The sequence below is a fragment of the Humulus lupulus genome, chromosome 7, assembly GCF_963169125.1.
Source record: "Humulus lupulus chromosome 7, drHumLupu1.1, whole genome shotgun sequence".
NCBI lineage: Eukaryota > Viridiplantae > Streptophyta > Magnoliopsida > Rosales > Cannabaceae > Humulus > Humulus lupulus.
This window is the reverse complement of record NC_084799.1, coordinates 61118273-61132979: the sequence shown is the minus strand read 5'-3', so window position 1 is coordinate 61132979 and position 14707 is coordinate 61118273. Positions and strand designations below refer to the sequence as shown.

Sequence of the window (14707 nt, the reverse complement as noted above, 5' to 3'; positions counted from 1 at the left end):
ACTTTTTTATGCTCTAAACTCCCCTGTGTTTTCTTTACTTGCCATTGCTGCAGTGTTTGGTATTTTGGTTTGGTGTGATTTGGTTGCTGTAGAGTTTCTAAACTAGTGTACATAAAATGTACCTCAATAGTAACTATGTGTGAACTGTGTGTGAACTGTGTGTGAACTGTGTGTGAACTATGTGAGGTTGGTGTGAATTTGGGTGAGCTATGCGTGAACCATGTGTAAATAATGTGTGAACCGTATGTGAAGAAAGTGTGAATATATATGAGTTATGTATTAAGCGCTTATTTAATTTACCTTTTCAGATGTCACTCCTCATGCTTCCTACTGAAAGGCATTATCCAGCAAAGGCTGCGTATAGGGGAGGGAGCATTATGAGTACAATAATAGCAAAGTTCACGACATTTGACTTGTTGGAACGAGCGAAACAGTCACCATTCAAGCAATTCTTCTTAGCTCCGCCTCTACAATATTCTGGAGTTATTATTCACCAGTTACTGCTTAGGAGAGTTGTTGGTAGAGGAAAGAACGAATACTGCTTGAATTTTAATATTTGTGGTCAGAATACAAGGTTTGGAATTAGTGAATTTGGTTTGATCACTGGATTGAATTGTGGAATTTCTCCGGATCAGGCAACGTATAAAGAAATGACCAAGAGTAAAAGACTTCTCCAGACATACTTGAACAATAAAGAATGTTTGTCTTCTGAAGAGTTGGAAGATGGATTCAAAAGGTGCGATGTGAAAGAAGACGTATGGAAATTAGGTCTATGTTTTTTGGTAGACTCTCTTTTATTACCTAGTGAACCAAAGATGAAATGATTTATTGATGTCCTTTCCATGGTGGAAAATGAAGATGACTTCTTCAACTATCCTTGGGGGAGATTATCGTACGAGAAGACATTATTCGGCTTGGCAAAAGATATGGAAAGGCTAAGGAATAAATACTTGAAGAATGTTGAGCAAAAGAGAAAAAGACCAGTACCTCAGTACACAATTTATGGTTATGCCATTGCTCTGCAATATTGGGCCTATGAAATTTTCACAAAGTTCTCTGCATTTGCTGATCAACAACCCCTGGCCTTTCCAAGAATGCTTAGCTGGTCAGCGCATAAAATGCTGAAAGAGAAAGATATTGAAGGTGTATTTAAGAAAAAAAGTGTAAGTCGTTAAGATTTTATTTGAGTTTGTGATTTATAAGTAATGTTTATACTTTATTAATTTATTATTTTGTTGCAGAATCTTGTGAAGGCCACGCTCAATCCAAGACCCGAAGAGAAAGAATTTCATGACTCTATTATTCAAGGACCAGATGAACTACTCATGGGACGTGTTATTAGCTTTGTAGACGATGATGTGGAATTGGAGTTTGAAAGGGAAGAACGTGAGGAATCTCCCACAAAGCCCGATGTAGCAGATGGGCATCGTCACGAGCAAGACAAGAAAGAGATACCAACTCCAATTAACACCCACCATGAAAAGTTGTTAGCTGATATTGACACTTTGAAAAGTAACCAACAAAGAATGGAGGAGAAGTTGGATTATCTAATTGAATTAGTGCTCTCGTAACGTAAAGGTAGTGATTCTGAGGATTCATTATCAGATGAGCATCTTGCTTCACCACACCATACATTTATTATGGAGCACGTTGTTGGAGAAGATAGCCCTAGCTGTAAGGTGGTATCTCCTGGAGATATGGCTGGGGTGGAATTCAAGAGAAGGAGGGTTCCAACGAAAAGAATTTTTGGTTCCGAGTTTACTGATCCAACTAAGAAGAAAAAGAAAGCAAAGACAATTGTAACTGATCCTTGTGAAATTAATCCCCTACAGCCATATGACGAAAAGCAAATGAGACGTTTTAAGAAATGGGTAATTGGTTTAAAAAAGAATGATAAGCCTATTTCTCTCTTGGCTGGTTCGTGCACTGCGAAATGGTTTATTCAGCTACTTACACCACGTACATGGCTGGACGGACTGGTAAGACTACTGAAATAATTTTTTTTTAAAAATATATATAATTTGAATGCATATATACTTATAATATTTGGCATGCAGCACATTGATGCAGCTTTAGGGTTGATGAAAGAACGAGTGTACACTTACAAGAAGACTTACTCCGAAAGATTCACCATCGTGGATTCTATGTTCCAACAGTTCTTCGAACCACATTGGGAACAATTCAACAAGAAGAAAATCAAATCAAGCTACATTTGGCCACAAGAAGTGCTTGATTACTTGGTAGGTGATGATAACAATTTCAAAAGGAGTTGGAAAGACATTGATGAAGTGTTTACCCCAATTAATTTTTCTGGGACACATTGGGTGTTGTTAGAGATATCATTGACAAGCTGTCTTATAAAAGCTTATGACTCTGATATCACTGTGGTCTCCAACAAGGAGTTTGAGAATAAAATGAGCAGATGGGGAAAAATGCTACCATTTCTAATTCAATCCAGTGGGCTGTTAAGCCATAGGAAAGATGTCCAACTACAAGCACAGAAAGTGCGTTTTGAGTTCACAAGACTTGGCACAGAAAAAGTGCCACAGACCAAAACTAGGTATAACTTTGTTAACCATATTTATATTAAAAGACTTTGGTCTTCCAATAATCAATATGGTCTTCCAATAATTAAAAAACTTTATTTCCTTTGCAGTGGCAATTGTGGGGTATATGTCATCAAACATCTAGAGTACTTGCTAGCCAAAAAACCGCTATCCGAAGTGAATGACGACAACATGGATTTCTTTAGAAAAAAGACTTGTGTAGATTTGTTTTACCATAACTTACAACCATAGTTGTCTTTTATTTAATTATATGTATCTTACTTTTGAATGTATGAAGAAACTATGTCAACTTCATCTCATTAAATGGTATTGAATGACTTCGTTTATTTCATCTTAATAGTGGAATGGATAAATCTTTGTCACTTTTATCTTATTAAGTTATGTGTGAATTGGGTGTGAATTAAGTGTGAATCAGGATTGAAATATGTGTGAACCAGGATTGAACTATGTGTGAACTAGGTGTGAACCAGGTGTGAATTATGTGTGAACCGCGTGTGAAATATGTGTGAATAATGTGTGAACTATGTGTGAATTAGGTGTGAATTATGTGTGAATATGAATTAGGTGTGTCCGAAACAACAAACTTTAACACAAAAAGTCGTATTACTGAACCAATCTAAAAATTCAAATTCCACAAACTAAGTACAAACTAAGTAAAACAATAAAAGTACAAAGTAAAACAATAAAAGTACAAACTAAGCATGTCTAGACGGCGGGGGACAAACAGTGGTGCACGTCACTCGATTGTGGCCCAGGACACCACATCTACTACATCTATGTTGTTTTCTATTCTTCTCACCCTTTGATAAACGTCGTTTCTTCTTTGGACGGCCAGCCTTCTGCTTCACTAAAGGAGGAGCTATCATCATACTTCCTATGTCATTTGGTATCACCCAAGATTCTTCATTACCCAGCGTATATACAGATCCACCATAGGATGACAACCACGCTTCAACTGTGTAGAATCTGGAGCATAAACTATATGGACTAATGCCACGATCTCGAGCACCAGCTAGAGCGTGTTCACAAGGAAGACCTGTCAAATCAAATCTTCTACAACTACATGTTTTCCTCCTCAGGTCGACATCTCCATCAAGATCACCATCCAATACTGTTATTTCATACTGACTAGACGGAAAAGAGAACGAGGTAGTGGACTTGTCTGCTAACTTTCGCAAATCAGCTTCCACTTCTGTGGCAAGAGGACTTGTAGCCGCTGATGCTGCAGTTCGACGCTCGAAAAACCATTTTTGTAAAGTGTGCCTCATAAATTCCATGAGACAAGTAATTGGCCACCCACGTGCCTCAGCAATGACATTGTTCCAGCTTTCGGCAATACCTGTAGTCATTAAATTATATCGATGGCCAGGAAAGAAAGAACGAGCCCACTTTTCAAAACCCACTTGATTCTCTAAGTATTGAGCAATTGCAAGATCTTTGAATTTAATCTTCTCAAAATGGCGTAAAAACTCTCGCTTTTTATAAGCTTTCGCTGCAAGGAAGAATTCTTCATGGCAATGGTCAGTTTTGAACTTCGCACGAATATTCATGCTAACATGATGTATACAAGCATCGTGGTGTGCCTCAGGAAAATTTTTAGTCAAGGCACTTGCTATACTAGTATGTCTATCAGACACGAATACTAGATTCTCCACTTCACCAATCGCTTCCTTCAACCTCAGTAGAAAATACAACCATGAGTCATTATTCTCTGAGTCAACTACTGAAAATGCAATTGGATATATTTGCTTGTTAGCATCTTGTCCCATGGCACATAACAAAGTACCTCCACACTGAGTAGTCAAGAAGGTTCCATCTACACATATAACTGGGCGAATATATGTCTTAAACCCCATTATAGAAACACCTAAGGCCATGAAGCAATATTTGAACCTACCTTCATTGTCCATCTGCAAATGAGTAACAGTTCCAGGATTTTTTTGCTCCATCATGTATAGAAATGAGGGAAGTTTCTGAAATGATGATTCTGGTGTACCTCTTATGTAAGCCAATGCATGCTCTCGACACCTCCAAGCTTTAGCATAGCTCATATGAACTCCATATGATAAACTCATATCTTTTACAATTGACCTTGGCTTGTAATTAACATCATCACCCTCAAATTTTCTCCTTATGACATGTCCAATAAGCCATGGGGATGCCTGACGGTGATCTTTATGTCGAACATCCAATGAGCATGTGTGTTCACCGAAAAATTTACGAACCTCGAACATATTGGAATTAACCAATTTTGTAGCCCTCAACCTCCATTTGCATTTATCATCAACACATACTGTACACCATATATTTTTCGCAGACTTCTTTACTTTAAACTCAAAGTTTTTCTTTAATGCATAAAGATGGAGTTTCATCTTCAACTCTTGCTTGTTCTCAAATATTTGACCCTCTTTTATTTCCCACGAATTGATACTCGAAGAAGATGTTAGTAATTGAGTTGTTGAGGCTGAAGTAGAGCCTTTTTCCCCTTGATTCAACAAAAGTGGAGTACTCCATAGATTATCTTCGCCAACCTGTCTTACTTTACGACCTCTATTATTTGAGGAATCATGGCTCTTCAATACTTCATTGGAGGTTGACTGTTGTAAATTATGCTTCACAAGTACATCATTGCAGGTAGACCTATCAATATTTTCATTATCATCTGAGCTTAATGCATCATTATTATCATCATCACAACTGTCTTCATTGCCATCTGCATCATTATTATCACCATCACAACTCTCTTCATTGCCATCTGCATCATTATTATCATCATCACAACTGTCTTCATTGCCATCAATGCAAAAATCATCATTCACTTTGGTTTCAACTGGAGGAATAGTATACAACTCACGTGTTTTAGTAACCAAAGGATCATTACTTCTCTTCTCTGTAGTAGACACACATAGGGGTGTCCGATGATTGATAGATGTTCCTATCTCATCAAGAAAAAAAACAACATCTTCATCATTACTAATTAAAGATGGAGGGATACCTTTACTTCCAAAATGATAGATTACATTTAAGTCAAGATCAATACGAGACTTGTCAGCTCCGATTAAAGTATACAATTGATCAACAAGACTATTGTAAGTGATAGTCTTTGGCACCTTCATACCCTTGCTTTGTTTAGCACTAAATGACCAACCTTCGTTCAAAACTTGTTCCCACGATCCATTATATAACACCACAATATTTATATGTGTTTGACCTGCATAACATATGACAAAAGGTTCGAAATCCAAAGGTTATTAGGTAAAACTAGCCAAAAGAAATAAGAAATAAATGTGTAAAGTAAGCATGTGTGAAGCATGTGTGAACCAAGTGTGAAACGTGTGTGAACAATGTGTGAACTGTGTGTGAACCCAGTGTGAATTATGTGTGAACCAAGTGTGAATCATGTGTGAACCAAATGTGAATCATGTGTTAAGTACTCGTGAACCAAGTCTGAACCAAGTATGAATCATGTGTGAACAAAGTGTGAACGCAGTGACCAAAATTGCGAAAATGTGAACCAAGTGTGAACAAAGTGTGAATAATGTGTGAACAAAGTGTGAATACAGTGAGAACACAGTGACTTAAATCGCGAAAATTATTCGAAAATTCGTCATCTCAACATAAAATTATCTCTTTTCACAGATTTTTTAGTGTATAGTAGTTCCAAAATTCTATTTAAACTATTACACAAGACACCCATAACCTATAAATAAAAAAATACTTACTCATTATCAAATCAAATGTTCAATCTTCTTCAAGTTTGGGAGATGATTTTTATTTAATCTTCTTCAACTTGGGTGAGAAGAAAAGAGATGTGGGAGATAACGTCACTTTCTAAATCTTGGTGCGAAAAAATGGTGATGACCTTTGAGATTTGATGATTTGAGAGAGAATATGTGTTTGCTATATTTTGTGAGAGTAGATCATTTCCATGGCTGCTAGGTACGTGCAAGACAAATAAAAGAGAGAACAACTTAATATCTATTGAAGGGTATTGATGTCTTTTTAAGTGCCTATAAGGTCATTAATGTGAGAAACATTAATGAGGGGTTATGGTTATAAATATATGGTGAAAAAGGGTTAATTCATGGAGTTACCCCTATTTATTTGAGTAAAAATATCATTTTAATGTATATTGAAATTCCCTTTAATTTCTTAAAACATCATAGCACTTGCAAACTCATTTAAGCATGCTAAAACATTTTTTTCATCATATCCTACACCATTTAAACACAAAAATCAGCAAGCCTAACAAGTCAAGAAATTCATCATGTCTCACAAAATTCATACATTATTCATACATGTTAAATCAACAAAATTTAACACAAACCCTAGCATGTTTCTATCATTCAAATAATCCAAAATAAAAACAAAAAATATCATAGACCCATTTAAAAATCTTACAAACCTATCATGTTTCTAAGATTGTATTGGCATGAACACATAAAGGTGAATTAACATGCTTGAATGACCACACCTAGGACGAAATCCTTATAGCCCAAAATAATCAAATCCTTTCATGTTTACGTATAGAACATCTAAGCCAAACCATACATAGCATCAAATCATAGGAAAAACCTTAGGAGACATAACATCAACACCACCATGCTTATGATTTAAGATCAAAACAATTATTCATAACAAAAGATTGGCATAACACCATACATCAATAATCAATCCAAACACACATACCATGAATATATATTGTTACACCAAGATTTCGAACATGAGAAGTTATGATCTCGAAATCTAGGCTCGTTAGGTGTAAGCTCAAAAAATGCACGATCGTCATATGATCCGTCAGTCAGACCGCTTTATGGTAAATAACGACCTCGAAAAGCTTGAGGGTGTGTAGCCTCGAATGTGCTCTGAGGTCGCAAATAACCAGGTTTTGATACATATATTTCCCTGATGCATCTCTTGCCTTCGAGACGAGATGGTTCTAGCTCGGGAAGTGTAAGCTCGAATGTGATGACTTCATCAGTGGTTATTTGTTCTGAGCGTAGGCGAAGTTAGGTAACGAGCTCGCGATTGATGGATAGTCTTGGAGATATAATGAACTCTGTGTTTGAGCTAATCGGCTACATATGAATGTATTTATTGTTGCAAAATCCCAATGTTTAAGGGATACTATTTAATTTGTTATCCAATCCCACATTTTATGGGATGTTTTCGTATGTGTAGGGAATAATGCATTAAATAGCATTATATTATTTGATTCACATACTATCTTCCCGAAATATGTGGGAATGAATTCTGAAACCTTCTCTATAAATAGAGAAGGGAACTTCATTTGTAAGGGACCGAATTTCTGAGATCTTGAGAAAAAACTCTGGGCAACTATTCTCTGAAAAGTTTCCAGAAAACTCCTAAGTACTAATAACACATACTCGTGGACTAGGCAGATTTAACTGCTGAACCACGTAAAAATCTCCTGTATGCATCTTCTTTCATTTCCTCTGATATCTTCTTGTTTAATTGCTCTCCTTTTCAAGTTGACGAAAAATGACATCAACAGTTTGGTGCTTTGATTGAGAGCCATTAAACAGTGCTTGAATCTGTTTAATCAAAGAGCCTCTCAAATTAGCAATGGCTGCAAATGATCCCAACATTTCTGAGGATGAAATTCTAGATGAAGATGAATACCCCCAGCACCCTGGAAAAAGCAACCTATGGTGAATTCTGATCCCGATGAAAGGAATGGTTCATCTGACTCTCGAGGACCACCTACTCCCAAGGCCGACGAGGATATGTACTACAATCCCGAGAGATATGTCCCAATTGTGGAACTCAAAAATGGCCAATTGTGTAAACAGTTGGCAGAAGCTAAAAATGCAACAAAGAGCTAGCCAGACTAGCTGCTGAAGCATAGGCGGCTCAGGCCCCGCCTCCGCAAACTGCCCAGGCGTGGCGTGGGACGTTCACGTCCCACCTCGTAGGCCCCGGGGACGGCCATGCAAAAATGCAGCCACAAGAAGAGCAGAGCAACCTCCACCACCAGCAGAGCAGCCTGTCCAACCAAGACCCCGGAGAGGTAACCAGGCATTCGGTGCTGCCAACCTAAATGCAGAGGCGCTTGTAGGAATAGGGAATAACCGAGCCCCCTCAGAGGCTCGGACCTGAAATCCTAGTGCCACGCAGAATGTGCCAGAGCCTGATCGAGCGAATTCAGGGCCTTCTAGGCCCCATAATGGACGATAGCCACCTTCTCCAATAAGACACCCACCATCGTCAATAAGGCACCCCGAGCCAGTTCGAAGGGATGCGCAACTGGCCAATCGTGATAGGGAAAGGCGAGCTGGGCGAAGACATGGGAATGAAGAAACTGCTAGGGAGCATAAGGGTCCCCATCCCACGAGGAGCCAAGTGTCTCAATCTCAAACTATTGAGACAAGGAGACTAGCATGAAACCCATCTCGTAATAATCATGCAACGAGCCATGTCAACGAAAGCTCGGGTAACACCAGATCCGTGAGTATATATAACTCGGAGCCCAGAAACACTGGAAATCGAGGAGATCACCCAGATTTACAGGAGCATTTAAACCATAATCGGGGACATGATAATCCCCTGAATCTAGATATGAGAGATCATCTCAACGAGCGCAAACAACTCGCGTCGAGGTGGGGAACTGGAGTTGTAATCAACGATAACCAGTTCCCCCTGGTTCAGGCCAGACCTCCCATAGATCTAGTCCAAGAAAGGATTGACCAATCGGAAAGAGCATTCAAGCTCTGGTAGAACGAACGTAGCCAGAAACGAGATGAAGAGTTCGATGAGGAACTCGAGCCCTTTGCCCCGCATATCTCTAACACCCCGTTTCCTCAAGGACTTAGAATTCCCCATGTCCTGCCATTCGATGGAAATTCAGATCCATGCAACCACTTAAGCACGTTCAACACAATTATGCGAGTTAGAGTTGTGGGCTACGAGCTCAGGTGTATGCTGTTCTTAGCCTCTCTCACGGGACCAGCAAAAAACTGGTTTGAAAAATACAAAAGACATCTGATTGCTTTTTGGGACCAACTATCAAGAGATTTCAAGAAACAATTCAAAGCCATGGTCGGCATCAGGCCTGAGGCTTCTACCTTGACTAATGTCCGACAACAGCCAAATGAGTAACTAAAAGGTTATCTCACAAGGTTTAACTTGGAAGTCGCTTAAGCTCATGATGTCGACGATAGTGGCCATTTAATGGCTGTTCGAGCCGGAGTAATGCCTAGAAGTCCTCTCTGGGAAGATTTGCAAAGGAAGTCTGTAAGGTCCTTAACCGAGTTCAATCGACGAGCACAAAGGTTTGTTAATGTATAAGAGGTGAGGTCAGCATTGAATATGACCTCTCAGCCCGTAACTACAGCAAACACAAAATCTGCCTCGACCTTGGCAGATCCTACGACTTCAAAACCCACCGGAGACAACCCTTCTAAGAGAAAGAAAAATGAAGGGAATAACCCCGAGCTCAATGAGGAAAGGGGAAAGATACTTCTCCGTATACAAGGTGTATACCGAGCTCAATGAGTCTCAGGAGAATATCTACCTGGCTAATGAAAACCAGGTCCCTTTCAAACGACCTGGTCCCATGAAGAACCAAAAGGCAAAAAGAGACTCCAAAAACTACTGTAGATTCCACCGAGACATCAGACATACAACCTATGAGTATAGACAGCTAAAGGATGAGATCAAAGGATTGATCTTGAGGTGATATTTTGGGAAATATGTAAGAAACCAGAACCCCAACCAGGCTTCCGCCAGCCAAAGGGCAGCAGCTGCAGCAGCTGCCCAAAATAATAACTCTTGACCTCGGGAGGATGAGCGACCCCCTCCGATTGATGGAGAGGATGTGATAACCATCTTGGGGGGACCTCACATCGCAAGCTCGGGCAAGAATGCCTAGAAAAGATATGCCAATGAGTTAAAAACTGGTGACGGTTCTCCCTACGAGCCCGAACCTAGAGCTCTGAAACAAGAAAGGGTTGAAACACAACCCATAACCTTTACTGAAGAGGATGTGTCTCATGTCCAATTCCCCTATAATGACCCCCTGGATCACCCTTCCGTTTGCAAACAAGAGGGTACACCGAGTCCTGATTGATAATGGGAGCTTAGTAAATATCCACTACAAAGCCACTTTAGAAAAGATGGGACTCGCACTTCGCGACCTAAAAGCCTGTGCAACTACGTTGTATGGCTTTTCAGGAGAAGGGATGGCCTGTATGCGATCCATCAAACTACCTGTAACTTTGGGAGACTACCCAATCTCGGTAACCAAGATGATGGAATTCGTCGTGGTGGATCTCCCATCAGCCCATAACGTATTACTCGGGAGACCCGCCCTGGTAAGGCTGGGGGCAGTTTCGTCCATTTGGCATCTGGCCATCAAGTTCCCGACTTCTAGTGGCACCGGGACTGTAAAAGGGAACCAGCTCGCATGAAGGGAATGCTACAACATTTCTGTTAGAGGGAAAAAGCAAACAAATGCAAAAACACTTGTTGTGATTCAGAATAAGGATGGGACAATCTTCAAAATAAACGAAGAGATCGATCCTTGAATAGAGGAAAGGGTTGACCTCGAGCCTCTAGAGGAGCTCAAAGAGGTCGAGCTCGAAGAAGTTGATCCCCTAAAAACTGTGAAGGTGGGCAAAAACCTTTAAGAAAAAACAAAGTAGCAATTAATTTGCTTCTTGAGGAAGAACCAGGATGTTTTCGCATGGTCACATTCGGACATGGTAGGGATAAGTCCGAATGTGATAAGCCATGCACTTAACATTGACAAGAGCTTCCCCTCAAAGCAGCAAAAATGAAGACTCCTGGACAATGATAGGAAGAAATCCCTGAAAGCCCTTAACATCAGTGCTGTGCTCGTCTGAGAAGACCAGAGGGTGCAAGAACCAGTGTACTATATCAGCAAGAGGTTACTGGGGGCAGAATCAAGATACCCAATAATGGAAAAACTGGCTCTTAGCCTGATCCACTCATCTCGAAAGCTTCGACCTTACTTCCAAGCACACCCCATCCATGTGCTGACTGACCAACCGCTACGACAAGTCTTGTCCAAACCAGAAGCCTCAGGCAGATTGCTAAAATGGGTTGTTGAGCTTGGGCAGTTCGAGATCGCGTATCATCCAACAACAACCATAAAAGGGCAGGCCCTGACAGACTTCATTATGGAATGTACGGGAGTGTTTGATGATGAAGTCGTAACCTCAACCCACAAATTGTGGAAACTTTACATCGATGGATCTTCCAACGAAAATGGATCGTGGGCAGGGATTATATTGATCACTCCAACTGGAAGTCGATTCCACTCTGCCTTAAGGTTCAGCTTCGAAACAAATAACAATGAGGCTGAGTACGAGGCTCTATTGGCTGGACTCCGAATAGCCAAAGAACTCAAGGCCAAAGCACTACATTGTTACAGTGATTCGCAGTTGGTGGTTAACCAAATCCTAGGGGAATATCAAGCTCGTGGCACAAAGATGGCAGCATATTTAGAAAAAGCGAAAGCAGCGCTCGAACATTTCGAGTTCTATACTATAGAGCAAGTTCCCCGAGAACAAAACTCAAATGCGGACGCCTTAGCCAGACTCGCCACATCCAACAAGGTCGATGCGTTGAATGTAGTGCCAATTGAGCACCTGTCGACTCCCAGTATTAGCGAGCCTGAATAGGAAGTTGTATGCATGATTGGCTCCGAACCAACCTGGATGACCCAGATTTCGAACATGAGAAGTTATGATCCCAAAATCTAGGCTTGTTAGGTGTAAGCTCGAAAAATGCACGGTCGTCATATGATCTGTCAGTCAGACCGCTTTGTGGTAAATAATGACCTCGAAAAGCTCAAGGGTGTGTAGCCTCGAATGTACTCTGAGCTCACAAATAACCAGGGTTTGATACATATATTTCCCTGATGCATCTCTTGCCTTCGAGGCGAGATGGTTCGAGCTCGGGAAGTGTAAGCTCGAATGTGATGACTTCCTCAGTGGTTATTTATTCTGAGCGTAGGTGAAGTTAGGTAACGAGCTCGCGATTGACGGATAGTCTCGGAGATCTAATGAACTCTGTGTTTGAGCTAATCGGCTACATATGAATGTATTTATTGTTGTAAAATCCCAATGTTTAAGGGATACTATTTAATTTTTTATCCAATCCCACATTTTATGGGATGTTTCCGTATGCGTAGGGAATAATGAATTAAATAGCATTATATTATTTGATTCATAGAATATCTTCCCGAAATATGTGGGAACGAATTCTGAAACCTTCTCTATAAATAGAGAAGGGAACTTCATTTGTAAGGGATCGAATTTCTGAGATCTTGAGAAAAAACTCTAGGCAAGTATTCTTTGAAAAGTTTCCAGGAAACTCCCAAGTGCTAATAACACAGACTCGTGGACTAGGCAGATTTAACTCCTGAACCACGTAAAAATCTCCTGTATTCATCTTCTTTCATTTTCTTTGATATCTTCTTGTTTAATTGCTCTCCTTTTCAAGTTGACGAAAAAACGACATCAACATATATATATATATAAAAAGGTTACAACAATAAGAATCAAAATCAAGAATAGAGGTTCAATTACCTCCTTTGATCAAAATCAAAGAACCCAAACAAAATAGTTATGGTCACCCTCTTGTTTGCTAGCCTCCAACACCTTATTGTCACCACCAAATCATCAGACCAACAAACCAAAAATCCCAAATAAATCAACATTAGAAAAATCAAATCACCCTTACCCTTGTAGGCTGAAACCCTAAACAACAATCCATATGCTCTTGTGAGATTAGAACCTAGCATCATCAAGGACTTCCATTAAACTAGAACCAAGAAGAAGAGAACAAGAAAATCACAACCCGAGCCCATACCTTAGAGACTTCGATTTCCCTTCTTCTTCTTCTTCTTCTTCATGTTTTTTCCTCCTCCTCTAGAAAAATGGCAGCCTCTCACTCACTCTCTCCCTCTCTAACTGTTGGTACCAATGAGCAAAAATGCTCCTCACTTCTTTCCTTCCCTCTTTATTCTATCCTAGCCAAAATTAGCCTAATAAATATAATGGGTAAGTTTCCTCACTGTGTGTTTTTTTCTTTTATTTTTGATTTATCTTTATAAGGGGAAAAATAAGGAGTGCATAAAGATGACAACTCCTTCTTCCATTTTTAACTAAAAATCACCCAAATAAAATGGGAATGTAGTCCCTCCTTTCCCACTATGCTCACACGTCTAAGCCATCCCTTTCCTTTTCTTTTATTTATTTTTTCAATTAAATAAACTAAATAAATCTAATAAAAGAAAATAATAAAGTGTGTAGAAAATTCCACACAAGTGCACCATCCAACCATGCACACACTAAATCACTAGGGTACATCACTACCTACCATGCACCTTGGTGCATTCAACCAAAACTCAATTATTCACATATTAAAATAAATAAACAATTAAATTCATCAAAATTCTACCAAACAATTCTAACAATTAAATAAATTAAAGCACAAAATTTGAATAAATAAAAAAAATTTGGTGCGCTACAACAACTCACATAATCATGCATATTATCACATAATAATACAATAAACCAGTTATTGCCCTCCTGGGCCCCTAATCAAGACACTAAGTCATATTAGGGAATTTGGGACGTTACACAACTACTTGGAGCAAGTCAGACTGATCAGGAAGGTGGAGGAGTAATGGAAAAGAAAATGATTCTAAGAAAGACCCTAGGGGGCGAAGGAAGGACTATCGGACAACCATCACTCTGAATACTCTCTTGGACTAAGAACACTTTCTTTAAGCTGATCTTGTCAAGCAAGATGAATCAATCAGACTGACCTGGCCAGATTGACGAGCTTCGTCGTAGCCTGACCACGAACCTGTCAGACTGACCTGACCGGACAGGACCGTCAAGCTCCGCCATCACTCACTCATCATTCCATTCACCTACTCAATATTACTTTCGTTATTCTTTACTTTTTTTATTATCTTTCACGACAATCTGACTAACTTGAGCATCATAATCCCTTTGGCTGACACCCAATCAGTGCTCCCAGTTGAACTACTGCCTTCTTCTTTGTTCTTAACAGGTTGTTAGTGTCCATTTCATCAATTGTAGGAATCAGCCTGTACAATATTCATAAATTTTAAAGAGAAGAAT

General features: G+C 39.6%; 2 protein-coding genes across 2 annotated transcripts; one reads left to right on the top strand and one right to left on the bottom strand.

Annotated features, from left to right (window-relative positions):
• The first annotated feature begins 994 nt into the window (after positions 1 to 994).
• LOC133791763 (uncharacterized) lies at positions 995 to 3109 on the top strand. Its single transcript, XM_062229679.1, has 5 exons — positions 995 to 1163; positions 1242 to 1979; positions 2058 to 2560; positions 2657 to 2765; positions 3104 to 3109. Exons 2-5 carry the CDS (start codon positions 1641 to 1643, stop codon positions 3107 to 3109), a joined length of 957 nt encoding a protein of 318 aa, XP_062085663.1. The 5' UTR covers positions 995 to 1163; positions 1242 to 1640.
• Positions 3110 to 3262: 153 nt separating this feature from the next.
• LOC133791762 (uncharacterized) lies at positions 3263 to 6656 on the bottom strand. The gene is made up of 2 exons (XM_062229678.1): positions 6290 to 6656; positions 3263 to 5778 (listed from the first exon to the last, which is right to left on the bottom strand). Exons 1-2 carry the CDS (start codon positions 6291 to 6293, stop codon positions 3263 to 3265), a joined length of 2520 nt encoding a protein of 839 aa, XP_062085662.1. The 5' UTR covers positions 6294 to 6656.
• Between the last annotated feature and the right edge of the window lie 8051 nt (positions 6657 to 14707).

Coding starts and splice junctions, on each gene's coding strand:
- LOC133791763 (XM_062229679.1), top strand. CDS start 1,641: ATGGAGCACGTTGTTGGAGAAGATAGCCCTAGCTGTAAGGTGGTATCT. Junction 1,980..2,057: donor GTACATGGCTGGACGGACTG/GTAAGACTACTG, acceptor TTTGGCATGCAG/CACATTGATGCAGCTTTAGG. Junction 2,561..2,656: donor GTGCCACAGACCAAAACTAG/GTATAACTTTGT, acceptor TTTCCTTTGCAG/TGGCAATTGTGGGGTATATG.